Source organism: Anas platyrhynchos, chromosome 1, assembly GCF_047663525.1.
Source record: "Anas platyrhynchos isolate ZD024472 breed Pekin duck chromosome 1, IASCAAS_PekinDuck_T2T, whole genome shotgun sequence".
Lineage (NCBI taxonomy): Eukaryota > Metazoa > Chordata > Aves > Anseriformes > Anatidae > Anas > Anas platyrhynchos.
Genome location: NC_092587.1, coordinates 44,482,517 through 44,504,165, shown reverse-complemented (window position 1 = coordinate 44,504,165; position 21,649 = coordinate 44,482,517). Strand labels below are relative to the sequence as shown.

The 21,649-nt window shown below is 40.9% G+C and overlaps 1 protein-coding gene across 9 annotated transcripts in view; it reads left to right on the top strand.

Moving 5' to 3' along the window:
• The window catches only part of CNOT4 (CCR4-NOT transcription complex subunit 4), a 72,680-nt gene that overhangs the window by 11,192 nt on the left and 39,839 nt on the right, over positions 1 to 21,649 (top strand). For 8 of the 9 annotated variants that reach the window (XM_027452772.3, XM_027452775.3, XM_027452743.3 and 5 more), the window contains exon 2: positions 21,161 to 21,404. In XM_027452772.3, coding sequence (XP_027308573.1) covers positions 21,231 to 21,404 — 174 coding nt within the window. In that variant the 5' untranslated portion in view covers positions 21,161 to 21,230. Of the gene's footprint in view, positions 1 to 228; positions 371 to 21,160; positions 21,405 to 21,649 lie in introns of those variants that run through there. The other variant, XM_072036087.1, reaches the window with a different exon arrangement.

The following is a 21,649-nucleotide window of genomic DNA, read 5'->3' as shown; positions in this document are numbered from 1 at the left end:
TCAATGTGGAATCATAAAGGTTGAAAAAGATCTCTAAGTTTATCTGGTCCAACCGTCCCCCATCCACCAATGTTATGCACTAAACCATGTCCCTAAGTACCACATTGTGGGGGTGTTTAAGGAAGGGTGGGACAGTGAATCTACTACCTCCTTGGACAACCCATTCATTGAAATCTCACATTTCAATGTCATGGGTGCATACAAGTCGTATGAGTTCGCTGATGTTCTGTGAGTTTGTAAAGTACCAGTAACAGCTGTTGCTGTTCCGTTAATACCGGCATTAGGCTACCGAGCACGAGAAGGTGACAGAGCGGAGTTCAGTGGAAGGCCATCAAAATGTTTGGGACAGTTTGATGCTCTATGAGACCAGGTGAGAAGAAATGAAGGGAAGTTGGGTCTTCATCCTGGAGAAGAGTAGGCCTCGGGAAGGCGGGAGCTAACAGTAACCACTGGTACTTGTGGGCAGGGTACTGAGAGTACTGAGCTGGGCTCTTCACAGCGGTGTGCAGAGGGCATGCAAGAGACAGCAGGCTTGAGTTAAAATAACTGGCCTTAAAAAAAAAAAAAGTTTTGCCATGGAGATGTCAACTGTTAGAACAAGTTTCTGAAGGAGGTGTCCATCCTTGGCTGTTTTGATGATCCAGCTAGATAAAGCCCTGAGTAATTGGGCTGGTCTTTGTGACCTTGCTTTGAGCAGGAGGTTGATTAGAAAACCGTTGAGGTCCTTTGCAACCTGAGTGATTCTACGATGCTGTAATGAAAATGCAAAAATCCTCTGCTTCATCAACAGAAAGCTGTCTGTTTGAGTTTCAAACCAAGTTGTGGGCCTCAATGTTGATAGTGTGGGTTCAGTGGAAGTGCAAAAAGGTTTTTAAACTTGAAAGGAACTCCTTGAAGTAAGCAGTGAAACCTGTGGGTATAATACAAAGAACTGCTGAATCTTTCACTGAAAAAGGATGTTACCTGGAAAAAAAGCTTGAGCTGGTTGCTTAAATTCAGTGATTAAATGCTCAGAAGTGAATGAACTTCTGCATACCCTGTCCATGGTACTGCAGGTGCAGCCTGAGCCCTTCAACAGCTGCAGTAAGCCTGGGAGTGCGCTGGAATAACAGTGGTGTAGTGGTGAAGATGGGGTTGGCTGTGTGTGTGGTTGTTTCCTCTTGTTTGTTTTTTCTCTGTAGGGTTTTCTTTTCTTTTATCCTTTAAGCTTACAGTTCTCTTGGAAGCCTTGGTAACAGTAACAGCACTGTTTGTGTCTAAAAGCTAGTTAATGTAGTTGTCTCACCATGTAAAGCATGAGAAACTGAGTAGGCTTCACTTCTGCTGGTTAAAAAGCACAATTTTATTGCAGGTAGTACAGAATAACTTCTGCAACTTGTAACTGCAAGTACTCTATAATTTGTCATGGACTGGACTTTAAGTCTCAATTTTCTGCTTAAGCTAAGACCTTTAGGCAGCTTGCTAGTGATTTGCAGGGTTATGAATCAAGTCACGAATAAAAGATTAAAATTAGCTGTTGAACATCGTGGTGGTTCATAGCTTCTGCAATGTCTCCTGGGAGCACGCAGGCAAGGAAGGAAATGTGGCGCCCCAAACTTAATTTTCTTCTTTGTGCAGTACTTATGGATAGTATCCTTCATTAATAGTTATCTTAGACCTTATAGGTATTCTTTTTCTTGCTTGGGATTTTTTGGCGATAATGAGAAGTTTTTAAACTAACCCTTTGTTATGTTGAAGTTGCTGTTAGATAAAAGCTCAAGGGTGCATATTTTTCAATACCTTAGTACTTGTATTTGCTATAAAAAAAAAAAAAAACAAACTTGGAAAACAATTCTGGCTTTTTTGACTTCTATGTACTAGGGCTTGCGATCATTTAGTGGCACTTGCAAGATAAAAATTCTGGACTAGTGAGCTCATACAGGTATTGGTAAAATACCTGATACCTCTAGGGAACACCGTAAAAGAGAGTTTAGGAGAACTTTTTTTTGTATGTCCAGTAATATTCTTCAAGTCTCTGTCCATCAAACAAGTTTAACAGGAATAATATAAATATTTATACAAGTGTATTTCATTCTGACCTGGAGGAATGAGGAGGTGATTTGTTCTTCAGGTTGACCTTGGTTTTTGGCTTCCCCACACAGCTGGTAACTTAGTGTGATAAGGACAAAGTTGGTTACTGTGGGTGCTGGAGATCTGGACTGCAGCTAGCAGATATAAGTAGTTTACATATCGTGGTCACCACTAATTCTGAACTAGACCTGGCTGCCAGCTAAAAGGTCAGCTTTTAAATATTAAGTGACTGCTGGAGAAGTAGAGTTCTGCAATCCGCAATCTTGACTTTCTGCTGTAAGAAGAGCAGAGAAAATGATGGACAGGATCTTCATCTAAATGTATGAGTTTTTTGGAAACATTCAACATCGCAGTACGTCTTCCGTTGGAGGTTGTCCTTTGCCTCCTATATAACTTGTGGATTATGTTTTGTACTTTGACTATTATTAGGGACATTGAAAATGAACTTCAAATAATTTTGTCTTCATCTAAAAATGCAGATGTGGTGTTTGTTTAAAGTAAGATTTTTGATGGGTATGCGGGGCAAGCTAGTTAAGCCATAAAAGCAGTTCCACATCATAGTCCTTTTGTAGATAAGTAGCATGAGAGAACCATTCTGAAACACGAAGTGACTTGTAAAGGTTGAAGAAAGTTAAGAAGCAGACCCTAAATTAGTGTTGAACTCTGGGGAAAGACTAAATGCAAGGTTTATAAATGTGGCTAAAAGGGAAGCAAATGCAGCTGGGATGTTCAGCAGCCATAGTGCTGCCTGCCATGGACACCATGTGATGGCTCCATAATAGGTATGTCAAAGACTTTTCATCCCATTTTAAACTGACAAAAGATGCTTGATTTACTGCACAGGTATAGTACATGGAAGGCTCAATTTTATTGCTTCACCCTTGTCAAAAAGACTTAAAGGTAACTCGTGATGTGTATCCTGTTGCAGAGTATCAAAGATCTTCTCTTGCCCCCCTCCTTTGTCAGAGTAGCTGGTGGCTTCCTCTGCTATGCCATGGTTGATCTTGAAGTGTGGCTATTTTGAAAGTTCATCTTCTTGTGCCTTTCACTGAAAACGATGTAAATGACAGCTGATTCTAATTCTTACAAACAACCTAAAAACAATTTTTAAATTTAACAAATTCTTTAATTTTGGTGAGAATTTGGGACATCTGAATTCAGGATCAGGTGCTGAATATATTAATGAGCATGCTTGTAATTTGCATCCATCAGTAATTACTGAATTTTGAGTTGCTATATTCTGCCATCCTGCCCCACTCTGCAGAAATATGCTTCAGTATGAGCTGGCTGGTAGTGACACCAAGGATTACTGTGTCTGCAAGGCCGAGTACAGCGGTAGCGTCTTGTTAGACCAGTATACCTGTTTATTATATACATTGGTCTAATAAAAGATACCATCTCAGCCTACAAACCTTGCTGATGTCCTGAAACCATTGGGGTTGCTTTGGAGTAGTGCAACTGCAGGAGTCTGCTCGAGGCACAAGAGCGTGGATTCTCTGTCTTTGGCAGCCTCGGGACTCTGCAGCAGAGCACAGAGCTAGGAGAAAGACAGTTTTCTTTCCCTCCATGCTCGTTTTCTTCCTTTCTTGTGGCTGTCCTTGATCCGTACTGTGCTGTTCAAGAATGGCTTCTGTTGCTTTGTTTTTGGTATTTAGGCACTTGCGTTCAGCTGCAACAAAATGACTTGTGATTTCAAGTGGAGAAACGTAATTCTGGATGGTGTTATCTTTTGTTATCTTACACACTGATCTTAAACTAGAGAGAATGTTCTGTGCGATAGCATTCTTGGTCTTATGTCCAAGGCTATACATCTCAAGGAGTTTTAAAAAAAAAAAAAAAAAAAAAAAGCCTGTAAATGCCACTTTGATATTGTCTGGAACATTTGTCAGGCCTTCATTGAAACTATATTTTGTATTAAAATCAAAAAGCTAAGCTGTAGCTTGAAATACAGCTTCTGGGAAGTAGTGCTTTATCTTGGGACCTGTTGCAGGGCAGAGGGAAATAGAAGTGAATCCTGACTGTGGTCGGTTCAGGGCTCTTGCCTTGTGGAGAAGAGCCTGGCAGCTGCTCTAGTCCATAATCCTAAGGAATGGAGGCAGTGGGAAGAGTGTCTCTGCTGCTGGTGTTGTCAGACTTCATTCCTCCTGGGAGAGGACGTTACTCTTCTGCTACTCTTAACTCAGACTTCTTCTCTGTACTACCTACTCCACCCAATGAGCATTTCCTTCCAGGGTTTGGGAATTGAGTTGCTGGTGTTGCAGTGGCAGCAGGAACACTTAATCCGTTTCCAAAGGGTTGGTGTTTGTGTGAGAGCTGGGAATTTGTTTGACTGGTGGTGTAGTCTAAATCTGGGAATGATGGTAGACTCGAAACATGCATACGTCACTAAAGTTTAACAAACAGAATGGAGAAAAGCATTAAAAAAAAAAATCCCCCCCCCCCCCCCCCCAAAAAAAAAAAGAGCTTCCCTTTATTCACCCCGAGTTTTCCTTGTTTTATCTAGTTAAAGCATTAACATGGCTATAAAGGCATTATGCATTATGTGCACTTCGTCAACCAAAACCCCTTGATAACATCTGATTTACCTATCTGCACGGACAACACTGATTACAAACCTTTTCTGCTAAGTACCTGAGGAGAAAAAACTAACCTGCTTTTCATAGCCAAATATTCCTGCTTAAAAAAGAGCAGATAAACTTTTCCTTCTCTTATGTGTTGTTGTCCTCTGTTACTTTACACCTTTGTTACCGTACGGATCTGGCCCTTATGCAGGTGAGGATTAAAAACTTGAATTAATGTAGACTGGTCCAGTGAGGTGGCACTTTCCACTAAGTGGATAGCCTGGGTGCTGTGTCTCTGAATATTTCTCCTCCCCCTTGCAAACCTCTAGGAAAGATGCTCTATAGCTACGTTGTTGACTGGATAAATGGTTTTGAGAAATACCTTTATAAACCCAAGGGGCTGAGTCGGTGGTGTGGTGACTTGGCATTATTTTGAAAGTGGACGTTTCTGTTGGAGACAGCAAAACCTCTCCATTTCTCTCGCTCTGCTGATGGCACGCTAATGAGGGTTTTCAGGTTGCTCTTTAAAACACTTAATTGCTGTTCAACACCTTGCAGATGAAGACTAAACCACACTGTAAAGTCACTATTATAGGTTTGTAATCACACACTAGCCCACACACAAGTGGCAAGGCACGATGACCCATTGTTTTGTTTTGTAACTTCTGTGTGCGTGTTTCAAATGGAGCATCTGTCTTTCTTAAGACTAATTTTGGAAGATTTTTGTCATCAAATTAAGCTCTGTGCTTAACTGCTCTCCTAAAGCAAATAATATCTGGTATCTGATCTGTTGTGTTGTGTGTCCTGTAGTTAATGCGCATGGTAAGTGTGAAGGTAAAAAGCACCCATTTGTAACTTGTTATGGCTCATCATCACTGAGCCTCCTGGTGCCAAGACCCTAGGAATTTGGAATGCTAAACCAGTAGATTAACTAGATTATTTTTCTTGTCGAATGTAGCTGCTGAGCTTATTTAGGTTTGTTTGCATATTAATATTTCAAATACCTTGATTAGTGGGGATATGTGGCTGTTTATAAGAGGGGAAAATGGCTGGCGTACGTGATTAAAATTAAATTTCTGAATGGTCTTCCCCTAAACTTGTAGTGTCAGTTGGTTTTGAGATCACTTTTATAATACATGTAAGTAATGTCATAGTTATATCCAAAATACAAACAGCAAGAAGCGTACTAAGCTGGAAAAGTAGACGTAGTTCTGAAATCTGAAGGGTAAGAGTCAACAACCCCAAATCTAAAATATGGAGTTATAAGAGAAAAGGATGCTGCTTCGGTGCTCCCTGAATTCTGTTTTCTGTGGTTTTGTGTGTGGAGCTGGCTGAAGTGAATAGCTCTGTCCAAAGCAGCTGCTGTACTTGGCCTGTGCAGCTAAACGAAGAAAAAATCTGGTTGCAGCCACTCTTCCTGTGTCTCCTGAATTTGGGAATTACTTGCTGTGTGTGATAGATTATTATGGCTCTTTCCAGTGTAAGGCTTGTTTGGTATATATTTCCTATTCAAATGCAGTTCAGTGGTAATAACTTTCAGAATAAAGCACCTGAACTTTATTTCTTGATGACCTGCTCTGTAGAAAACTAGAAGAGATGAACCATCTAGTTTATTCTTACATGAGCTCAGCTTCTCTAGAAAAGGTCTAATCTGGTAACTCTGCTCTCTTCACGACCAGCATCTTGCAAGATAATGTTTTACTGCGAGGCTCCTGTTGGTTGCCATACTGACCAAGAAACTAAGATGTTCTTTCTGCATTCTTATCTTCCAAGAGTTGCTAGCTTGAGATGACTTCCTTTGAATCTCTGGTTCTGACTTTCCTTTAGCCTAGGCAGAACCGTGATGCTTCTGGCACTGGTTTGCACCGAGGTTTTTGGTGATTATCACTGCGCTGGCCGTGCAGCCTGGCACTGGGACAGATCACAATAAACAAACTCTAGTTGTCTTGGAGTGGAGAAACTTGGAGCCAATGTAAGGATACAGGCCAAAAAAATCCTTTCCTAGTCTGAGACATTATCATCTCTGGCCCCCAACGCAAAAATCTGTTACTCATGGCAGACAGCTATGTTTCTTCCTGTGCTTCTTCCCATGGGGGGGAGAATAAGGGCAGCGATAATTGAGCCAAGGTTTTCAAAAGGAGCTCTAGCCTTTCAGAGAGGCTGTGGCGATATACTAGGGCTTGTTCTGGGTGGGTTTTCTTAGGTTGGTTTGGTGTGTTTTGCTTTTGGGGGGATTTCTTTGGTTTTCCCCCTTCATAATCCCTGGTCCCAGAATCTTTAATCATATCAGTTTGTATGATGGTAAATTGTAATCCAGTAAACTACCTTTTTTAAAGGCAAGGATCTTCTAGGGGAGACTTCAAGGCAAACTCATTCAGCTTAATTTGTAGAAAGATAAGAAATATTTCACAGGTACACCCAGACTAATCAGCTCTGTTTAGCTTTTGCAGAATATTTGAGGATGATCTTTCTCCACCTAGTGGGAGGTTTGATGTGGTGTTTGCTGCCAGGTGAGAAACTGGGACTCTTCTGTAGGGTGTTCAAACTGGGCTTACAAAGCCTCTCTAGTCTGGGAGATGTTAAGGGGAGAAAAGAGCAGCACGTGTAATTCCTGGCAGCCCTGAGTTCTGTGCACTGGCTGCTGTTCTTTGGTTCCAGCACTGACTTCAGTCACTCTGCAGATACAACTGTACTCTGCTGTTGAGAGCCCTTCCCCAATAAGAAGGGACACCAGCTGTCTGAAAAATATCAGAAGTCCTACTTACCTGGCCATATGATGCCATGGAATCTACAGATGAGCTGCATCTACCTTTTCTTTAAATAGTTAAGATTTCAGCTGTGGTTGTCACTGTGGGTTATGAGTTGTAGTAGATGAGGAGGTCTGAGGTGCCTGGCTGTGGTTACTGGAGAGATTGCTCTGTCAAGAAACAAAGCTTTGCTTATAAATCTCACTGCTGTGTTGGTCGAGTTGTAGTCATTGTACAAGTGAGCTTATAAAAATGCCAGTCAGCTCTGGAGATAGGAAGTGAAATTAAAAAGACATGGAAGGATTCTGGTCTCCAAACCAGTTAAAAGGTCGTGATGTCTGTTACAGGCTCTTTTTCTTCCTTTTGTGCTTCCAAAAGTGTGAAACTTCATAGTGAATTAGACCAGCTCTGTGTGTGTCCTGCTGTACTGGAGCAGCATACAGGTGTCCAGTCTGGTGTCGTGGTGCAGTCAGCAACTGGTAGCAGCTGCTGTGCGGAGGAATATAAGGCTGGCACAAACATGGTGATGCCTTGTGGTAGCAGCCCCTAAGTCTGTGCTTCTCCAGCTCAGGAAGTGTTTGGATCAGCAGCCTCCTTGGCAGTGTATTTTGTGCTTCACAGTATGAGAGAGATTCCTCTAATGCTGCTGCTTACACCCATGTCAGCTTATCTGATTGCTTTTAAACCTAAATGCCATCATCTGCAACCTTCAGTGGCATGAGTTTTCACAGTTTAGCCAGGCACTGTGTGGAATAATACCTTCATTTGACTGCTTTGTGTTTCGGCTTCTGTTTAAAGCATTTCTGTATTGCTTCATAGTGTATGCACACTGTCTCCTCCATCCCACCTATTGCAGTGCCTCACACTCTCAGAACCCAGTTTTCATGTGGGTCAGTCTCATTCTATGATACACCTGGTCATTCTGCTTCTCTCTCTCCACCTTTTGCTTTTCCTCTCACTGCTTATGGAAAAAAACAAGAGCTATCCTGCGTACAGGGTGTGAGTGCTCTGTAGACTTCTACAGCAGTGCGTCTGCTACTTTTTTCCTAATCCCTTGTATTTAGTGTGGCTTCTGACTGTGGCTGATTGGTGAGCTGATGTTACAGGACATAGTTATTATGACAGCTCAGAAATCTTCTACCTTAAAATTAATTGGATTGACACATCATTTTACTTATGTAGAAGCAGCTTTTCCTAGCTCGTGCTGCTTGGCGTTTAGCAACAATGCATCTTGTGCTACTTTATCAGTCCTCAGTTTCATGAGATTCTTCAGCTTTCTGCCCTCGTCTTTTTCATCTTTAGAGATAAATCCTTTTGCATAGAGAACAAAGAAGTAGACACAAATTACTATCTGAGATCGCTACCGAATGTAATGACTGGTGTCTGCGGTGAGAGTCATGTGGAACTGCCATTGACTTCCCTTTTTGTACTTGGCTTCCAACTTTTTAAAGTCAAATCTTCTTCTATGAGAGGGAAGATGCTTTTCTGAAAGCAGACTAATTTCTGTAGAGAGCTTGGTGGAACCCCATTGAAAGCCTTTTTGAAATGTAAGAAGGAAACAAAATTGTCCCTGTCCACACGATCTGTGACTTTCCTCAGACTTATTTATGGGCAGTGACTTGTCTCCCCATGAACAGCTGGGTATTTTTCTCTTGTTTAGCCTGCTGACTGTCTAGCTCTAACTAGTGTCTTGATTACAGACTAAACCTTGAAAGCTTCAAGCTTCGCATCACTTGCTCACACCTGGAGAATCTGACCTGTTAGTGTTTATGGACAGATGCTTTGGGTGCTTAATATCTGGTTGGCAGCTAAAGTACAAGCACAGCTCAGATTCTGTAAACCCAGGGAGAAGAGACGCAAAAACATTAAAAACACTTCTTTCCTTTGAAATATCTTAGCACTTTTCTAACCAAAATTGTGTACTTGTCCTTTAACGAAAGAAAACAGAATCCCTTCTGAAAAGTTCTTACTGTCAATTACTGTTCCTAAAAGTCTGCTTGTGCAGCTGCCTGTTAAAGAGGATCTGTATAAACGCATGGGCAAAAGTTTAAGTATAGGCTCATGAAGTAACAGCTGTGATCCTCTGTCACATGAGCAATGTGTCCTTCTGATCATACTCTGACTTACTGTGAAGGTAAACCTGCAAGTAGCTTCTCAACTAAACTAAAAGACCTGGAAAATTCTTTGGCAAAACAGTGTTAAAGGTAGACCAGAACTTGTTCTTCTGCTTGAAGCATTTGTTGAAGGTTTTCTTTTACTGAAGTGTGATTCAAAATAATCTGATAAAAGTATTAATTGTCTTTATAAGTTTGACCTCCTTGTTTGTCCTTAGTAAAGCTTGCATTTAGAAAAATTGTCAGATAAAGAATCTGCAGTTACTGAGAGGAAAAGATTTGCCAATTTTTCAGTCTGTATATTAACACATCATGATTATATTCTAACAAATAGAGGCAAGCAGTCCTGATTCTAGACCACTGCTTAAGATTTTCAAGATTTTTGCAATGCTTAGTGACTGGGAATTGCAATTCACGCATCAACAGTCTGTTACGGGTTTCTGGATGTCACTGTCTTCCCAAAACTGAGGGTTTTCTTTGAAAAATAAAAACTCGGTTAACTTCAGCTAATGCTTCTAAGGAGAAAAAAAAACAGCTTTGTTTTTCCTGTGGCAGGAACACTTTGAACCGTGGAGTCCTTTTGGTTCTCTTAATCCTACCACCCCGGTCATATAACAGTAGCTAGGCAAGGCGTACGGGCTCGTTTCAGTCAGGCCTGTCTTGGGAAGTTCAAGTTGTCATACTGTAGCTGGTTGCACTGTAGGCCTGCTCTGTACAAGTGAGCTGTAGGCCACAGCATAATCAGAAAATGTGACGTTCATGAAGAGAAATTACTGTTGTTACCTGAACTTCCTTTTTTTAAAGGAGAGGGGGGAAGCCATTTATCTTGGTTTGGCCGTATGTAAACAGTCTCATTAAAAAGCAGAATAGCCAGTTCAGGCATAGAAATATTTTGTATGGCATAGTACAAAAAAGCAGTTTTCAACTATGTTGTTTTACTCTGAGCAATAATCGTTTCTATTGCATTCTTATAAAAAGGAATGGCAGTAGTTACACAACTGCTTCTACACAGTGTCTTTAGGTCCAGAAGTAAGTGGTTTAATAGGTGCAAAATTTAACTTCTAGTGTCTGTTCCTCTTCTGACCCTTTCAAGAATCTGTTTAAGGTGATCAGCAGTCACTTCTTGATCATATTATCACTTCTGTTCTCTTGGTGTCTTCAGTTACAGCCAAATGCTCTGGTAGCAGCGATCTGCTACTGTGAGGTCTCTTTTCAAGGCCCAGCTGAAATATGGAAAGCGCCTTGAAGGGGTGGTGGGAAACAGGGCTCCTGCTGGCTTTTGGGGGGAGCAGCAGTCTCAGCTCTGAAGGAGAGGTCTCTCTGCAGTTCTGTCTGTTGTTTTCCTGGAGACACTTTTTAAACAATATAGATACTCTTATATAATGTTGGAATGCTTTTCCTTATTTTGAGGTTTATAGAAACTTTTAGGAGCGAGACACGTTTGCTGATACCAAATCTGTACCGTTCATTCTGTCCTGCTTATCACAGTTCTCAATGTCCTGCGCAGGCTTCATTGCTTCACGGTATCCAAAACAGTACTTTAAATTGTCTGGAATAAAGTTGCATCCTGGAGATTCAGATGAGTTTTTTTGCAATGTGTCCACATAATTGCACATAAATGAAACAAAGAATAAGAATTTCTCTTAAAGATTTAAGGTTGTACTTGAAGTACAACCTGCTGTTATGCCCAAGGGAAGGCATTGGTGTAGGTGCTTCACAGTTTCTGAACGGAAAATAACAAGATAAAGTTTTGATTTACTTAGATAAAACTAAGCAGGCATGTTCAATCTGGTGCTGTGCGTGGCTGTTGCTTTTCTAGTCATGCAGAATGCTGCACACCAACCCTCTGTTCTCTGGCATCAGCCAACAGGGAGTTTCAAGATGGAGCTGTGGGCACTGAGGACTGCATGGACTTCGACAAAGAGTTCTTATTCTTCTGAGCTCAATGCTTTGCATTATTACTTGAGATCAGCAGAAGCACTCAAGCTGGAATCAGTGCTCATCCAGAACCTATAGATGAGCTGCATAAGGCTTCCTCTGTGCAGACTTGTCCATCTAAGCCTTGTTTTCGTTCTTCTCTCCCCTCTGATCCAGCCTGAAGTATTTGTACTTATTTGTTTAGGGGTTATGAAAAAACATGGAAGACCTATCGCTGTTGCTAAGAAAACAATTAGGCCAATATTATGTTCATGTTTGCTGTTTAAACTGACTCAAAACCAGCATAATAAGTCTGTTGCTCTGTAATAACTAAAGGTCAAGTTATCCTTTTGTTCTATCTTGAAAGTGTTGAGCAACTCCAGGAGCTGGAGCCTAGAATAAATAATACGTTAATTGGGAAGTTGGGGAGAAAGTGAATCAAGACTAGTGTATCATCCATTTTCACAAAGGTTGTTAATAACAAGTTTTAGACACCTACAGAACTTTGATGAGAATTATATAAAATGTGTTGCCCCTTTTCAGATTCTCGTGGTGTTCAGATTCTTATGCTTTCCAGACTTCAAGATTGCTGCTGAATGGAGCTGTGGGGCTGTCACTAAAATTGGCTGCATCTTCCATGCCCTGTTTTTGAAGTGTGTTAAACTCTGCTTCAAAGTGAATAATTCTTTGCTTTATTCATATCTTGGTAACACTGAAAAGGAGTTACCCATTCACTTATACACTGTTCAAGAAAAGCATCTGAAGCAGTTGGGAATTAAGGATAATGTTCAAGGGGGCCCTCAACTGCAGGCAAAGCTGGTGGAGAACTGGAGTCCATCTCCCACCCTACTTAGGGATGAACAGGAAGGTCACTTGCCACGTGGCTTGTTGAGGGAGTACTGTTTCTTTAATAGTACTAATATATGGCTGATAAACCTCTTTTGTTATCACTTAATGCTGATGTGACAACTTTGCAATGCATGTGGAAGAGTTAAGTTTAGAAGGCTCCTGAGATAGCTGGGAGAGACAAGAACCCATGACCCGGTATCGTCTAGTCTTCTATCTTACACCCAGTTTTCTGCAAGTCATTCGGGGAATTCTGGTGAGCAAAAAGAACCTGTCTGTAGTCAATAATACTACAGATAAGTATGCGCCTATTTGCTGTGATCAGCTTTTATGCCCCTCTTCTGTGCCCCTGCCCCCTACTCTTGGAATTAACTGTTAAAATTAAGTACTACTACCAAGATAACTTCAGAAGTCTGTGCTGAATACTAGATACTGTTCCCTGAAGAGCAAAAGTACCAGGTTTTTAATAATTAGAGGTCCTTGAATACTTTAACTTTTGTAGAAATCTGGAGAGAGAATGTCATGCATAGTGTGCCTTAGCTCAAAGTGCACTTTCCTTAGCGAAGGTTTCTGTAACTGCTGCTTCAAGGGACAAATAACAGATAATAGTTATGCTATTGAAGGAGGTATTTATCTAGTAGATAATGGTCTCTGGAGATGTGTTTGCAGGAGGTTTAGCTGCATTTTTTCCTTCATTTGGATAACTTAAATATCCAGGAATTAATATGAAAAGGCTAAAAGGTTTTTTATGTAAAAGGCTGTATTAATTACTGAGTATGGTTGGACAGGCGGGCTGTGACTTCTAAAGATGCTGCAGTGATCTTGTTCCTGCTGCACCATGAAAATGCAAACTATTCTTTTTAATGTAAAAGCTGAGCTGTCTTTTAATGCATTTTTTTTTTTGTTAAAGTGCACGGGTTTGTTTTGGAGCATACTGCACTGATGGTGCTCTGTGCTAGAGTGTACTTCAGTGAGGATGCAACTCTTGCTCTTCAGGCATCCTTTCAGATCAGCCCATTGTAATATTGAGCATATGTGAACAAATGCAGCTGGAGCAACAGGTCGAAAATAAGTCCTTCTAGTATGTTATCCAGCTGATAGCTGCTGGCAGAATGTTGCAAACTGTTGTCTGCAATACAGTCTTGCAACTTTGAGAATACTCCTGGATCATCACTTTAAAGGCTGTCAAGCTCTTCAGAATTGAGCTTTTTTATAATTGGATATGGGAATAGCGGCTATTATTATTAAGTATGCAATCTAATACAAGCTAGCACAAGATGTTTTCATTACAGAATGGCATGTTCTTACTGCTTCTTCTGTGGATAAGGAAACAAACTGATAAAAAGAGTCTAACAGCCAGAAGCCTGGAGCAAACTGTATTTCTCCTCTAGTGGATGAATATATCCTATGAAAATATGAACGGGCTGAATGGCATCATGGAGACCTACAAAAAGTGGGAGACAAGGAGAGGGCTGCCTGGGAGATGAGCAAAGAGTTGAGCTGCTCCTGGGGAGAGGGAGTTGAATGGGCTGAAGTGCTGGGCAAAAGGGGAAGGGTAGAACTAATGTGGTAGCCTGACCCCTTCAGTGTGTTTTGGCTTCAGGGGTAAAAGCATTGGGGAAAAATGGATGTTGAAAACCTCTGTTAAGCACGTGAGGTCCAGTTCAGTGAAATACAGCTGCCATCACTAAGACTGTGCCTTGCTGCAGGGAACTTGAGTAGATGCACAGCATTAGCCAGCTACAATAACATTAGGCAGTTGGTTTGCCAGGGTGCTTTGCACTGGTGTTGAATTCTCTCTATTATGTTAGTGATTACCTTTACAATTAAATGCTGTCATATCACAAATTTATATATATATATATATATATATGCATTAACAAAGCTTTTAATCTCTAAACCATCTGCCTTCTACAAAGTGCTTTATTTTGCCAAAGTACTGTTCAGATTGTCTGATAATGTTTCTGTACTAGAATGTGGATCTGCTACAATGAAATCAATATGCTAGACCTCATACACAGAGAAAACTGGTATATTAGGACTTGGAAAGAATATTTCACTGTCCAATGCTAGTGTTCCTTCAGAGTTACAGGGAGAACAGAAGTAACTGTGCCCATCCATAATGAGAGTTACGGAATTCAGGGTGGATTAGAACTTGCTTCGTGTTTAATGGTAGCTGATAGATCTATTTTCTTTTTTTCTTGCATGATGTTTTTGGTGTGTGCAATGCTTCATGATAATTTGTGATATATAACTTGCTGTATGCACATCTATATAGATATGGCCTTTGTTTCTGCTGTTGCTTAAGCACTTCTTGCTTATGATCTGGGGAATGGGAATTAATCATGCTGGGATATATACTCCCATATTGGGTGGTCACTGTCTGTGACACAAGCTTTTAAGGTGTCTGACTAATTAATTTCATAGCCTGCTTCTAATTCATTATCTAAGTGCTCTTGGCATGTTGTACTTACATGTAGTGGAGGTATAGGTACAAAAAGATCAAATGGGGACATGTAGAAAGAAAATAAAGAACAGTAATGTTCAAGTTGTAACATGAATTAGAAATTGATGGGAAATTTATACAGTTACAGGTCAGTCTTGTGCTTTTGATTTTGATGAATGAATCTACCTAGGTGGTAGAATAATGTTTGCTTGTTGAACCCGAAGCTTTATTGTGGGTGAATTTGAATCTTATTTGGCCTATTTTCTTTCTGAATAAAACTTAACACCTTGATTCCGTTCATGCTTTTTAAGGAAGTTACTTATTTGAGTAAATAATCTCTTAACAGGTATTCATGCATCATTGGTAGTATATAGCCCTTTATGCTGAAAAGCTCCAAGTCCTATAACAATAAGCCTACAGTGAACAATTCTTGGCTCAGTTTACATCAGGGCAAATCACTTTTTATGGTACAAAACTTTTTTTTGCCCCCAAAAGTGTCTTAATCCAGTGTGAACAGCAAGTACTTTTATAGAAAAAGATTAGTACCCCTTTCATTTAGTAGCTGCCACCTGACTTCTTTTTTTTATTAGGCTGCCTTGAGGGCATTGTGTTGAAAGCTGTGAGTTGAGTTCTTTGGCTGATTTTTGCACTGTTGCTGAATGTGTTGCTTGAGCAGTTGCTATCCCCAGTTGCGCATTTCTACGTCTCTGTGCTGATGTAAGCTTTTGCATGGCTGTGTGACGAACTGGACAGGGAATTGATTTAGGTGAAATATGAGCCAGCAAAAATAGACTCTTTCTTGGTCTCGCTGGTTCAAGAGACAGTACAAGTGCTTAGGCTGGCAGAATTTGAAGAGATAGACAAAGAGAAGGGATGACCAGTCTGAGAACACACGGGGGGGCATCCTCAGGCAGTTGTGGGGTGGCCTAGAGCACAGGACTCTCCAGAGCTTTCAGTTATGGCCTCTTCCATGAACCTTCTCTGCCTCAAGTGAGAGTTAACTTGGATGAACTGGAGCTTCCTTGCTTGCCACAGAAGTGTCGTAGCTCTGAGTCAGTAACAATGTCAAAAACCTCACAGGAAAACCCAGCTTTCAGCACTCTTGCCCAGTCTCCTGACGTAGTGTCACTAACCAGGGAACTGAAGTAATCACCATGTGTTGCTATGAATTAGGAGGTTGGGGGAGAAAGGGATCTCTCTCCTTCTCTAGACATCTGGGAAATGACAGATGAGTGTGTCAGAGGGATGGCCTGGAGAAGGTCCCCAGATTTGTGAATTGTGTGTGTGGCCAGAAGGTTTAGTGACTAGGCTAGTGGTTCATGATTTGGGACGTGCATATCTGATCTTCCTCTGCCACAGGTTTTCTGTGGGGCCTTGAGTGACTTGCTGGATCTCCTTCAGTTCTGTGTGCTTAGAAGTAAAAATGTTCGCTTCTGTGCAGCCTGCCTGTGAAAGGCTTTGAAGTAAACCTTGCAGTGGTCACCATGACAGCCTTTCCTACGTTCGGAGACAAAAGGAAATCAGGCTGCTTTGCTGTCAGCAGAAGTACCATGGAAGGACCTGGTCCAGCCGAGGGCTTCTGAAACAAAGGCCAGCGTTGCCTTGCCCTGCCTGGAGGAGAGTGCTGTGCTGAGGGAGCTGCCGCTCTGCTAGGTCAAGGGAGCGGGGTAATCCATTCTAATTTATGTTCTACCTTTCTACCTCCAGCTTTTAAACGGGATCACAGTAGAGATTAGGCTTGAAAAGGGAATTGATCCTTCAACACAATGAGAATGGGAGTTTCCAACGGGCTGCCTTTTGTGTGAGGTTCCGCAGGCAGAATCCCCAGTTCATTTCTGAGACTTCTTAGGGTCTGACAAGTTTCAAAAGATACAAGGCTGTGAAAAAATGTGTGAGTGAGTTTGCGCAAGTTTAACCAACCTTTACTAAAGGTTCAGTGCATAGACTCCGACCTGTTTCCCTTCAAGTGTTGAATGTGTTTGAACTTTATGTGAAACATTAGCTAACACATGCCTGGATTTTTGTCCTTCAAGAGGCCTCTAAATATTTTCTAGGATGTGGGTATTTTATTCAAGCTTATCTTGACTTGATTTTTGACAACTTCTGACTGTGATATCACTGTCTTAAAGCAAGTAGCAAAGCGTGATTCAGTCCGTTGTCTGATGAAGGGGAAGAGGGCATCTGTATCCCGTGGAGCTAGCCGCCCTCCTGAAAGAGGAATTGAACACTTTTTTTTTCCTAAAATGAACTGCTAGCAAGTAGAAATGTTATACTATTTATCATAAGAAGATAGGTTCTGTTTCTGTTTCAAGTCTTGAATAGGTGTCCTTGACGTAAAAAGAATGGGTAAGAAGCAAGTGCTTTCTGCCCACTCCCCTTTAAGACCCTCTTTTAAAACTCAGTAAAGAAGATGAAGATAACCTGTAGGAAGCTAAATTTGCTCACCTCAAGTGAAAAAGAAAATGGCAGTGTCTGCATGCTAAATGGATTGAAATAACAGCTAGTACTAAAGTTAAAAAAATATCTTTCACTTTGCATACTGATTTGGAAAAGAAAGGAACTTCATAGTAGTATGCCTTATCCCTTCTACAATACCAACTACTTGTTTCTCTATTCTGGTTATTACCTATTACAAAATCACCAGCTCTAAGATGCTGCTGGACATTGTCCACCTTTGCTCCGTCCCTGTGTGTGTGAATGTTTTGGCACAGTCTTCTATAAACAGGATGTGGAGCTGCCGGAGTGCTGTTTGACTGCACTCGTCAGTGCTGTGGAAAGAGCATGGACAAATCCTAGCTGCTTGCAGTGTGTGTGTGTATGCACATGTGTGCTGCCTTCTTCCACTTTTCCTGAGATGCTATTAAATTTATCTCTGGGAAGTTGATCCCAAAGACCAAATACTGTAGATTAAATACAGCAGGTAGTTCTGTCTTTTGTGTCGTGTTGTCACTGCATTACTTTTACTATGATGTTAATCTTTAAGGCTCTTCCAAAAACTTCATTCTTAGCTGACCAGTTAAACTGATAGCTTGGTAGCTTTGTATGAACAATGCATTTAATGCTGCCTCACTCTGCACGTTATTTTTCTGGGCTTGAAAAACTGAGCACTGTTCTGATGCAGAATTGGTGCGGAGTCCCTGGTATATAAAGCCTCCTGAAATGGAGACGCTTTGGAGAGAATCTCTAAATAGGATGCTTGAATGGTCTTTTCCCAGGTAAATAAATACCCCTTTTCACTTAATTTCAAGAAACATGGCATACAGCTGCTCTTTACTCCTAGTTGTAAAATAACAAGCCATTTACTGACTGAAGCAAGCTATTGGCATTATTGCTAGCAGATGCTGAACTCTTAGTGTTAACTTAAACAGCTCATAAATGTTAATCATGTTGCAATTTTCTTAGAGCTTGTCTGCATATCCCAGAGGCACTAGATAATGTCACAGTCTTTTCACATGAACCGATAACATTTCCTAGCAGAGATTCCACACAAACTTCATAATTCACTAGTTTTATTGTGATGACTGAAGTTCTTCAAAGCTGCGCTTCTAACTACACCTGTACTAGTATGGATTTATTTAGATATGTTTTAGTAGACTCAAAGTAGCCAGACGTGCAGTGAAATGAGTACAGGCTTGGTCAGACTGTGCTTTTTGCTTTCTGACCCGTTGTTTGAAGTTGTATGACAAAGTCAAATCCTACTCAAAACTTTTTGAGCAAAATCTGTGCAGTTTATTGCGTGCTTTGGTTTTAATGTCACTTCTGTGTTGTAATGGTTTTGCTGCTATACAGATGTGAGAAGTTTGTTATAATAAATGTAACTTGCATACAGGCAATGCAAAAGGTATAAAGGTTGCTGTAGAAGTGTGTGTTAAGTTATATGCGTAACAAGCAATTAAACAGTGTGCTGTGGCCTTTTAACAATCCCTCTGACCCTTCAACCGATGCAAATGGGTTTTATAAACAAGACAGCTCCTGGGCAAGCTAATCCTTTCCTCCTTTCAGGCTGGATTCTGTTCTGTCTAAACACTGGTAAGGCCCCATAATGTGCTTTTGAGGTGGTCAGAGTGATTGTTATATACTACCAAAGAAATCATGGATAATTAAATAAAACCTGCTATGTTATTGTAGGAGTTCAACATTTTGATTTCAATCACTGTGAAGGTCAGAAAGAGGACAGTGTTGTTGCTAGTGCATGCCACATGAGGAAAATAATGCTTACTGCATCTAAAATCTGTTCTTCCATCCTTACTTTGTGAGCATTTAATGGGACTTAAAGCTGTTTTTTTAGGATAGTGCTATGTGTTCACCAGAATCGTATGTTGTACCTCGAGGCAGCATGTGCTATGAGAACAGTGTAAAGTGCAGTTAATCTAGGCTGCTGGTATCAGCTGGTGAACACACCTGGTTGCAATACAACTGTTCTGTGTGAGGCTATATGCTCTTTCTGCTCTGCTGTGCATTTGGTGCTCTGGTTGTGTGGGTGTGTAACTGCTTCTCCTTGGGGCTCTCTCCTGGCCACCTGCAGAAGAATTTTTGTGGGGAACAGGGACAAGCTTTGCACGCTCATGCAGAGCTGATCCTGTCCTGTAAAGTGAGAGGTCCCAACTTTAACTGGAACTTCATGGGCTTTACAAGATAGACTTTATGCAAGGAAGTGTGGTTTAGAGACAGAAGATCATAAACAGAACTGTTTTTTGTGGTTGTGAGTACTGAACCAAAGATACGTAAGGCTAGGGCTCCAGTGTACGGAAATCTGTGAGCCAAGGGATTGGTCTCAAAACACACATTCCCAAGGATAGGAGTAAATGTCACTCTCCGAGTAGGTGGATGTGAGAATTTCTCTGGACTTGCTCCTAAAAGCCTGGAGAGAAATTGGATAGTGTATGATCTAATATTTTTGGAAAGTAATGAAATGGAAAACTTGCTGGGAAAGTAGAGGAGATTTCAAATTGTGTGTGGTTAAATCCTAAATACATCTGCAGAATAGTGTGCAAGAAGGGGGAGCTAGAGAGTAGTGCTTGACTTTCAGAAACTTCCTACTTGGTCTGCTCAGCATGACACTTGGTGGTAACTTCTTGGTAAAATTGTGACTGAGCGAAGCAGTAGTGCAGGAAGCTCAGGAATACGCAGAGGAAATGTCTGTTTGGGGAAAGGTGTAACTGAAAAACAGTTCTGGTTCTGGATTTTTAAAGTGTATTTTTGAGCTTCCTTATTTGTAAAAAAGTTGGCGTATGTTGAAGATCATGACCAGAATCAGTAGCTGGATGGTCATACTTATTTCTCAATGCTTGGGGTAAGGAGGGCTGTATCTGTAGGTGTAACTGGCATATCAGACATGCTTTTCGGGGGGGGGGTCTAGTTGTGTGGTTTTATCTCCAAAAGAAGTACAGAACTAAAGTGAAGTAATAAAATTAGGTGCCTTATACACGTGTGTTTCCTGCAGCAGGTAAAGATGACTTGCTGAGACTAGGTACCACTTAAAGTATCCACACTTTTAGTTCAGGAAAGAGGGGGAAAAACACAGAACTGATTGAATATCTCGGTGAGGACTATGTCCATTTTGAGTGTGACAACAACTTTTTCGTTCTTCATTCTTAAACTAACAGAATGGAAGCATACTCAAATGATTGAGCTCAAGAAATGAGTTAAAGTAGTGAATTTTGAAGGAAAACATGCATTTTGGTTCTTTTTCAAAATTCTGATCCAGAAATATTGTACTGTCTGCTTCCCTGGTTAAAACTAGGGTGGTATTTTTGAGCATGTGTATATATTTGGACTTCAGTGTGAATGAGGTGCTGGTGAAAAGCATAAATGACTTTACAGAAGTTGTTTGTGTGCAGAAAGTTGTATACCTTATAAACCTTGGCAAACACTATTTAAAAATTAATCTTAAGGTTTGGTCTCTGTACTAAAGAAATGGGATGAACAATGAAATGAACCACTCTGTGTAAAAAGCTTTCATTGTTTCTGTTCGATAATTCTGTAACCCCACTGAAAAGTCTGAATGGATGACCTAAATGTTGTTCCAAATCCCTGAGTGGAGGAATAAATTGGTCTTGAACGTGAAGTCCTGAGTTGAATTTGTAGAAGACTTGAAGCAAGCAGTCACTAAAAGGAACTGGCAGAACTTAAGCATACATCATACAATCTAAGTATTTCCTTGTGACCATACAGCTTGAAATACAGGCTAGTAAGTTGTCAAAGAAGTGCTTGCCTATCCAGGTCGGGAGGCACATCACCAATAGCATCTTTCATGTTACTTGTGTGGCTCGTGAGTGGGCAGACAGACTCAAGTTATCTACAAAAGCAGGTATCTATAAAACAAAAGCAGGTAGCTTTTGTTTTTGTAGATAACTTGTGTGGGGAGGAGGCAAATGGTGGAGAATGGAAATATTAAGAGGTGCAAAACGAAGGTTGTCAAAAATACTAATTGCTTCTTGTTTTTTTTTTTTCTTGCAGATTTTCAAGTGCTGACCTTCTTTATCTATTAAGTTATTATAAACTTTTGCTGCTCTGCGAACATATAAAGATGTCTCGCAGCCCTGATGCTAAGGAAGACCCTGTGGAATGCCCCCTTTGCATGGAGCCTCTGGAGATTGATGACATCAACTTCTTCCCTTGCACCTGTGGCTACCAAATCTGCCGTTTCTGTTGGCATCGTATCCGCACTGATGAGAATGGACTTTGTCCTGCTTGCAGAAAGGTAAATATCCTGGAACAGCGGCTTGCCTTGCACGTGTCACAAGGCTCTTGCGTTGTGTTGGTACCAAAGACATCCTTTTCCTTCGGGGAAACATTCTTCTAGTAATGGCATAGCTCAAGGGTGAGGTGTTGGATCTTTCAGATTCTGTCTGCATACATATCAAAGCCATTGTGCAACTGCTAGTCTTGGTTTATTAAATTGAGAACTGGATTAATAGGGGAAGCTGTGGATCAGAACCAAGGCAT